The sequence below is a fragment of the Cephus cinctus genome, unplaced genomic scaffold (assembly GCF_000341935.2).
Source record: "Cephus cinctus unplaced genomic scaffold, Ccin1 Ccin1_scaffold0813, whole genome shotgun sequence".
Lineage (NCBI taxonomy): Eukaryota > Metazoa > Arthropoda > Insecta > Hymenoptera > Cephidae > Cephus > Cephus cinctus.
The window spans coordinates 155,130-164,053 of record NW_014333408.1 but is presented as its reverse complement, the minus strand read 5'-3'; the positions used below and the strand labels follow the sequence as shown (position 1 = coordinate 164,053).

The window sequence follows — 8,924 nt, the reverse complement described above, 5'->3', positions numbered from 1 at the left end:
AGCAAACAACAAGCACAGTTCTCACGCGGCAACTTTCCGCGATCATAGAGATTAAGGCGGAGCTCCTTAAAAATAATAAGGTCCATTAAAATACATACGTCAAGTATACAAATAATTATCTAATGCAATTCTTCTGTAATTTCATAGTACTACACTGTTTTTTTTCGCAACATGCAAGGATCGATTTCAAATTGTGCCGAATTGAGCAACGTTCCAGTAAATGACCAACGGTTGTACACACGTCGGACCATTCTGTCGGAGAACATTAATAGAACAAAGTTGTCCAGGGAATTTGAAAAACATTCGAAACGTTCACAGCTCTATAATGAAAATTCCGATGACGACGAGGATGACACAGAATTTTTTAACAATATAAAAAAGAAAATTTCCAAAGAGGATGCACCGTAAGATCGCACAAAATGCGAAGCGTAAAACCGGTCCCACCTGTGCATTCTTGGCTTCCTTCTCAGGCAATATCCAGTGGTGTATACGTCGACAAGGAAGACATCGCGGTTGGACGAAAATTTCTGGAAAGTTATGAAAAACTTTAAACAGAACCTAAAGAAACAACGGGAATGTCGAGTGATCTCGCCCCCGCAAGAGGCTTTTCGGAAGAAAGAACGAAAGTCGAATTATCCTTCCAATTCATTTGAATCTGGCAACGAAGATGCTTTTTCCAGTTTGGAACGGCGACCGCCGGATTCTGAGATCAATTCTACATTGGGGTATTACATACATCTATGTACCTATATAGTCATGTTTAATTTAACGAAATATGTACTTAGGTTAATTAATTCCAAAAATATTGCTCAAAACAGGGACGGTTCTCGAAGAACGTCTACGCAAGCACCTGTTTTCTCATTATCCGATGACATTACTTTGTCGCCAACTGTTCTCTCTCTGCGAGACGAACGCCTCGAAAAAGAAATAGAGAAAGAAGTATATTATATTTCAGCAAATCGGCTAATGGATCTTTGCGAAAAAGTGAATGTACAGAGTCCTACTACTTCGTTCTCGCATTATCCTTCCCTCATAGCTTCCTCAATAATTTCACCATATCGGCAGTTCGACTCAGAACCAGAATAATTATTAAGTATAAAAATTGCAATGTATGTACGTGGTTCTCGGCTGGATATAAATGTTACGCAAAAAGTAAAATAAAATTCAATAGTGGATAATTGTAATTATTGTAAGATCCGAGTAAGGTCTTTCGTTCCGATTCGCTTTGATACACCTGCTGCAAACCCCTGATGTTCCTCTACACTACGCTACACAAACTTAACACCATACTTGAATTAAGGATACGAAACGAGAAGTCCGGGAATCCGATCAGAAGCGATTGTAGCACCATCTCAGGGTAGCGATTCGTAATAGGTTCTCACTGACATACATCTTTTTTTTTACATTCTTAATCTCCTGACTTGTTCGGATTTCATTAGGTTTCAGCAAAAATTCCTTATATTTGGAAAGCTCAGGATGAAACCGATTTCGCAGCATCGACTTCAAAAGTGTCTTTGATCCCGTTGTCCCGATTGCTGTGCGATTGATTGCGTGTCCAGTATTCTAATTGTTTAGTGGGATAGCACGTGCTACGATTTGGCACGGGTTAGGTATAGTTAAGATGCCATCCTTGGGCAGTGGCGGCCGTCATTTTTTGCCACCCCAAGATAAACCTCATATATTACATTAATAACTAAGTGAGCGAGGATACTTTATTAGTTCTTCTTCATTGAGATCTATCATGGATAGTAAATCGTGCAACAATTTCGTAAGCTACGTTGGGTTTGAGGAGCATGAAATGCAGGTATACTGCCATTTTATACTTTACTCGTAGCAATCTTTATTATATCAGTACTTTGTTAAAGGAACTGATTTAGTCGTATTTAATTGGTCGTTCTTCATTTAAAGCCTCTTGGATCGAGTCGCCGTAATTCATCTTGTGAAAATGGGATAAAGTTGTTGCCTGGTGAACTACTTATTGCCAAAGCTCAAAATGTCCTCATGTTTTCACCTGTTGGTGATTCAAAGCAAGGGATGTCTGGAGTTTTGTCTGTTACTAACTTTAAGCTTGCATTTGTCACCACAGATGATACCAATGGCGAGGTAAGCATATCCAATTTGTATTTCTGTTGGCACTGTGATAATCTCATGCAATGACTTATCGTATACAATTTAGGATGCTACGCATCAGCAAAATCACCTTTATGGATATACAGATACCTGCTTAACAAATGTAGATGCTATTTATGTAATAGCAGGTGATAAAAAGAGGCGACTTTTACCTGGAAATCCAGTTCCTTCCAAAGTTAAAGGTATCTTCATTATATGCAAGGTAATTATAATGATCCTTCTAATTCTGATTGACACTTTCAACATGACTATTAATTCTTCTTCTTGGGATCATAGAATATGAGAACATGGTTGTTTTCCTTTAAATTTTCACCTCTGAAAGATGGCAAAAATTTACTCACTGCGTTGCTGCATCATGCATTCCCTAATAGTCACCATCGTTTGTTTGCATACGATTACAAGTGAGTGTTCGCAAACTCAACGACATTAATACTACAGCCATAAGTGATAACTGACAAGAAACAGCAAAATTTGACGTTTTTTTCTTTCTTTATGTTTTTCACAGAGAACCTTACTACAGTAGTGTGGACAAAGGGGTTCAATTATTTCGCGATATCTCAGATTGGCAAAACGAATTAGATCGGACAATGCGTAACAGAGGACAAATGAAAAAAGGTTGGAGAATATCCTCTATCAATGTTCAGTTCAAACTATCTGATAGGTACATGTATAATTTTGTATCTCTTATTATACATTTTATGGGGGAGTAAAAATGTTAACATTTTCTTTTATCTTCTTAGCTTACCGCAATATGTAATAGTGCCAGCTTCAATAACTGATAGTCAGTTAAACAATGCTGCGCAACATTTTCAAGGAAGTCGACCGCCGATATGGTCCTGGTCAAATGAACGCGGAGCTGCTTTGGTCCGAATGTCCGAACTACATCCCACGATAACCGAACGGACTCAGGAAAATACAATGTTTGAGAACATTCGTAAGAGCCATCCGCAAATATTGGCGCCGATAGTTATAGAGTTAAATAAAGACATCAGTGTAAAGTCAGTGGCAGCAGGTTACTCAAAATTTGTTAGCCTGTGCTCTCCAGGTAAGTAATGAGTGTCTCACGTTAGCGTACAGTGATATTACGGTTCATCTTGTGTCGTGCTATAATTTTCCCGATATTCAATCGATAAAGTGATGAACCCGCGCGTTACGTGCGCATCGGCCTAACAGTACAATTTGCTTTATGCTGTAGAGAACATCAGACAATTCTGGCTGCAAGACAATAACTTCTATTCGCTGTTGGAAAGTACCAGATGGCTCAAGTACATATCTTATAGCTTGGAAAAGGCTGTCGAAGCTAGCGAGCATCTCAATCTTGGAACCTCCGTAATCTTGCAAGGTAAAAGATGAATGTAGGAGAGCATAAATTATATAACTGAGAGGACACGTTTCCCGCACGTCAATTTCAGAATCAGGAAGTACCGCTGACCATTAAAATTCGACATAACATTCCCTCATCACGTTTCAAAACGCTTTTTTGTTACGCTCCATCCAGATTTTCGACTGTGTCATGTCACGTATCTCAGATTACCACTTCATTAATTGACTTTCCTGCTAATACTATTTGCAGAGAGTGACGGTAGGGATATGTGCTGCGTTGTTTCCAGCTTGGTACAGTTACTCCTCGATCCACACTTTCGCACTATAACCGGCTTTCAATCTCTATTGCAAAAGGAATGGATAGCCGCGGGACACCCATTTTGCGATCGTTTGGGTCTGGTAGTCAAGGCTGACACGGAGAAGGTAGGGGTTCAAAGAGGAAGATTAGACAAAGGACAGATTGCCAATCTGCTCGATATCTTTCCAGTCTCCTTTATTCCTCCTGTATCTGGACTGCGTTTGGCAGCTGTGTCAACAATTCCCAGCCGAGTTCGAGTTTACCGAGACCTACCTGACGACAGTGTGGGACGCAGCTCATGTCTCCATTTTCGACACGTTCATATTTAACTGCGAGAAGGATCGCGCACGGGCGGTTATAGTGAGTGAAGATCACGTTACGCACCGCGTGCTTTAGCGTATATGCCTATGGCTTGTTCTTTCATTTTATTTATTTTTTTTGCTTTTAGGATCCCAATTATCCTCTGGTACTCCGCAGTGTATGGGATTGGAGAGAGCAGTTTAATGATCAGGACATTCTATTGTTCTACAATCCATTATATAATCCTGAGACGTCGTGCACCACGGTAAAACCCCTCTATGCTATTCCTTGTTTAGAACTTTGGACACAATGCTATTTCCGATGGATTCCGCCGCTGGAGATCCGTAATGGCGGTAGAAATCACATAGAATTGTACACGAGACTCATTCAGAACGACATTAGTCGATTGAAGGTCAACGCGAACGGTAGTTGCGCTTCACCCGTCGATAAAATCACTACGTATTTGCTTCAGATGAACATTGACAGCTTCTACCCTTTTAGTAACAGGAATTCTGACAATACAACAATAAGTACGCCTATTATGAATAGTTCGATGCTCGTAACCGAGAGTCTCCTGGATGCGCAATCCTTGTTAAACGCTCCTGATTAATTAAAATTCTTTTGCTTTTTTTTCTCCTAAGTCTTGTAATTTTTATAAAGGCAGAAGATACGATTATGTGTATCAAACTGAGCCTACAGCAAGACGTTGATACGATCTTCGATGTCAATGTCACGGTGATATTTCGTTATTTGTTAATAATCGAGCAGCTTTACCTCTGTTATTCATTGTTTTTCTCTATATCTTTTACAACAGAGATAGCTTTATGCTATAACTATTTTTCTTTTCCCCTTTATTTTCCGTTTTATAATGTCATAATGTGGCCCATCCCGTTACGTAATTTATTCTTATTTATTGTGCAACAAGAGCTTATATAGATTTATCGAGGAATAATAATAATACAATGTAACTGAAATATTTTTTTAACGATATGGAATGGATATTAGAGAGAAAGAAGGCAATGCGTATTTATTCCTTTAATTCTAACCCAAAATTACTCCCCTTTTTCGGGATTTAAACTAAGTACTATAGAAATAATCCTTCATAATAAGGCTTTAATGCCAAATATTTAATCAAGTAAAAAAATAGTAGCACCATGCATATTTAGCTTTATACAGAATTACAAAAAAAAAGTATGAATTACAAATTTATACTTGTATCCCACGTGTGCGTGTTGCTATTGTCGTTAGCATATAAGTGGCAAAATAGGCACACCGTTTAACTATTCTTTTCGTTTATCTTAACAATGACACTCTTTACTTCTGTGTACGCCTCCAGACCATACTCGCCAAGTTCCCGTCCATGACCAGACATCTTATAGCCTCCAAAGGGTACTTGATTTGCCAAAATATTGTAAGTGTTGACCCTACAAAAAAGAAAGAAAATATCTTGCATAAATTCCAAAACAGTGATCTCTGTCAGAATAAAATATAGAATAAAGAAAAGATAACGGGGAAGCGTACCAGACTGTGCCCGCTCGAAGACCTTGGACTAAATGATTAGCTTTATCGATGTCTTTCGTGAAGACGGCAGCTGCCAATCCGTAGTCGGAATTGTTCGCACGTTTGATAACTTCATCGATTTGACTGAACTTCATAATCTGCTGAACTGGGCCAAATATCTGTATTAGGGAAAACAGAAGGAAAACACAGTTGCCGTTTAGTAGATCGTTAGAAATATTAACATGTATTGCTACCTCTTCTCTGGCAATGGTCATGTTATCCGTAACGTTAGCGAATACGGTTGGCGCTACGAAGTATCCTTTATCACCGATTCTGTCTCCTCCGCAAACCAATTTGGCACCCTCCTTCTTACCGGCATCGATCATGAACAAAATTTTTTCCAGTTGATTGTGGTCCACCTGAAGAAAAAGAACAATAGAAATTTAATGCCAAGATGGGTCACAACTAGAAACACTTGCATGTATGGAAAAATTGTTTAGCACATATTCTCAACGAGGCGGAAGTCATTAATGGGACTGGGGACCTCTAATGATAATGCAAACCTTCAATTTTTTTCCTAAGAGAACTTCACGAAGTGTTCCATAAAATTAACAGATATTTTGATACCACGTTTGTAATGATTAATCCAACAACAAACGGGGAATTCGATTTAAAAATTTTCACATGCGTCAAGTTGAATATCAACATTTTCAGGTCTGATTTCTCCTTTAGTTTCATACTAATCCACTTCGTAAAGGTGGTATCAAAATGACTATTACGACTTTGAGTCATGTTTTACTTGTACAGTAATGTGAAATTCCAGTCCCCTTAAGGAATAAAGAAAGGGAACAAGCATACAGTACCTGTGGTCCTTGTTCGACTTTGAGATCGAATGGATTTCCAACGACTCTGGATTTAGCACGCACAGCACTCCTCTCGACGAATTCATCGTAAATTGCGTCCTCGACGAAAGTCCTAGAACCGGCGCAGCAGCACTGGCCCTACAACGGACGTACGTGTATCAGATTAGAATCCACATGGCGCTAATCTTAATGAATAAACAAATGCACCGTGCATGGAGCTTCTCAATTAATAGGCACAGAACGACACAACTCGATACAATGTTAAATCATTTGCTGTTATATTAAAAAATCTGTTACAACCAACCAATTGTCAGGCACTTTTTCGCATCGTGTTTAATTGTGCCTCTCAACTGGGAAGCTCCCATAACGGGGTTACCATATTGAAGAATAATCCAAAGTGGGCAGTTTCAATCGCATGATCCAAATCAGCATCTTTAAAAATGACATTTGGTGATTTTCCACCCAGCTCCAACGTGGTTCTTTTTAAATTGCTGAGAGCAGCGCCTTGCTTTATCAACTTTCCAACTTCTGTAGATCCAGTGAACGCGACTTTGTCGACATTAATATGTGCAACTAAAGCCGCTCCAGCCTTTCCGTATCCAGGAACAACGTTGATTACGCCATCAGGAAATCCTGCCTCTTTGCTTAATTGTGCAATGTATAGTGCAGTAAGAGGAGTCTGTTCCGCGGGTTTCAGAATAATAACGTTTCCTAAGATACACAAAGACGTAAATATTGTATCGTCTAGAAGAGAGCAAGAAGAACAATTGCTCGTGTGCTATATCCATGAATACCAGTGGCAAGAGCTGGACCCAGTTTCCAAGCCATCATCAGAATGGGAAAGTTCCATGGAATAATCTGACCACATACACCAACTGGTTCATGTCTAGTGTATGCAAAGAATTTTCCGTCCATAGGAATGACTTTGCCATGATTTTTGTCGGCCCATCCTGCATAATATCTTAAGGTGCCAGCGCTTGCAGGAACATCAAATTCGTAAGCAACCGAATATGGTTTTCCATTGTTCAGGGTCTCTAAGGACTTCATGAAAAAGAAAAGAATTACTATAAGAAGATGTAACGAGTCGTTGCGTAAGTTGAAATGTTTACCGCAAGATATCTGCGATCACGTTCCAAAAGATCAGCTAAACGATTCAGTAAAACTCCCCGTTGCGACGCATCCATGGTTCGCCATGGGGATCCTAACCTGAAAGCCCTTCGCGCTGCATTAACAGCCTGGTCGACATCAGCAGCATCGCCCTCCTGCACTTCTGCAATCTCTTCTCCAGTCGTCGGATTGATCGAGGGAAACGTTTTACCGGATATTGATTTATGCCATTCATTGTTAATAAAGATCTACAAGAAAGAACTCATGTAATAATTTACTGTAATCAAAAGCACGGAATTATATCAGTGCTTATGGCCACTGTGTGGTCTCTCGTGGGGACGTTTCGGCTCTCTACTGTTCAGGTATTCTAGGAAACGCTTCGCCTTGCCAGATATCAGAAAACTTTTACTGCAGTTCAGACTCGAGAGTGCGCTACTCAAATATCAAACGCTGAGACATTTTATCATCAGGTAACTACATCTATAGCTATACATATGCAGTGTCGTATTCTCTCCATGGCAATGTGTGTTATAGAGTTCCATCTTTCGATTGGTTATAATACGTCACAAGACACATGCGATAGTAAGGAATACGAGATACTTATAATGAATATTTGATTAAATCAAGAATTATAGGTGAAACTGCAGAATACGACTCCTTATTGAAGGAATACGTGGTAAAAAAGAACTAAACAATCTAGTATTCTGCAGTTTAGCCATAAGCAATCCACAGCAAACTTCAAGAAGGAGTCTTATTTGCAGTTTAGACGAATTATGTAAGCCGAGAATGTGCAGAATTCAATTTTTCTGTTCAATTGAATGCTGCCAGAGTGTTAAAGGATCGGCGCTTAAAGTGCCGTAGAATATAGATTCTTATGGCACAAGTAATTTCTTTAGGTCGCATGACATGTTAATTGCTTATGTATCTTGTTACTGTAACTCACCCCTGTATATAAGATGGACGGATTGGTTTCTGGATTGGGTATAGTCGCTGCCGTGGAAAATGCTCGTCGCAGATTTAAACCCTTCCAAAGACGCAACATTGCAACCGATTACGAAAGAAAGAAAGAGAGAGAGAGAACAAGGGAGAACCTCCGAAAGGTGAACAGATATTTTGTGGAAATTGGTCACGCGTTAACAGTGGTTAGCAATTATTCTGCCTCGATCAAATTCAATCACATTGGAGTAATTAAACTGCCCTACCGACATGCCTACCGATATCTAATCGGCAACACTGATTGTGTTCAGCACAAATATCGCTGAAGGAGCAAATGCGTTTGATTCGTCATTTGCAACTGCAACAGTATGAGATTTGACCAATCAAACGTATTTGCTACCTCAGCGGTGCTTCTGCTGAAGAAGACATGTACTGTTTTGAGAGAGAGAGAAAGAGAGCACTGCTTA

The 8,924-nt window shown here is 39.5% G+C and overlaps 2 protein-coding genes across 3 annotated transcripts in view; one reads left to right on the top strand and one right to left on the bottom strand.

Annotated features, from left to right (window-relative positions):
• LOC107270705 (myotubularin-related protein 10-B) overlaps positions 1–5,071 on the top strand; it is a 5,439-nt gene extending 368 nt beyond the window's left edge. Inside the window, exons 2-13 of one of the 2 annotated variants that reach the window (XM_025088041.1) lie at positions 148–404; positions 471–725; positions 819–1,804; positions 1,909–2,103; positions 2,177–2,332; positions 2,407–2,531; positions 2,636–2,791; positions 2,871–3,175; positions 3,326–3,472; positions 3,704–3,876; positions 3,941–4,111; positions 4,200–4,661. In XM_025088041.1, coding sequence (XP_024943809.1) covers positions 1,742–1,804; positions 1,909–2,103; positions 2,177–2,332; positions 2,407–2,531; positions 2,636–2,791; positions 2,871–3,175; positions 3,326–3,472; positions 3,704–3,876; positions 3,941–4,111; positions 4,200–4,661 — 1,953 coding nt within the window. In that variant the 5' untranslated portion in view covers positions 148–404; positions 471–725; positions 819–1,741. Of the gene's footprint in view, positions 1–147; positions 726–818; positions 1,805–1,908; positions 2,104–2,176; positions 2,333–2,406; positions 2,532–2,635; positions 2,792–2,870; positions 3,176–3,325; positions 3,473–3,703; positions 3,877–3,940; positions 4,112–4,199 lie in introns of both variants that reach the window. The other variant, XM_025088042.1, reaches the window with a different exon arrangement.
• A 2-nt stretch (positions 5,072–5,073) lies between these two features.
• LOC107270711 (aldehyde dehydrogenase, mitochondrial) lies at positions 5,074–8,815 on the bottom strand. Its single transcript, XM_015745968.2, has 8 exons — positions 8,465–8,815; positions 7,524–7,769; positions 7,209–7,455; positions 6,791–7,125; positions 6,415–6,552; positions 5,806–5,970; positions 5,573–5,730; positions 5,074–5,475 (listed from the first exon to the last, which is right to left on the bottom strand). The coding sequence occupies exons 1-8, from the start codon at positions 8,561–8,563 to the stop codon at positions 5,328–5,330; spliced, it is 1,536 nt and encodes a 511-aa protein (XP_015601454.1). The 5' UTR covers positions 8,564–8,815; the 3' UTR covers positions 5,074–5,327.
• Between the last annotated feature and the right edge of the window lie 109 nt (positions 8,816–8,924).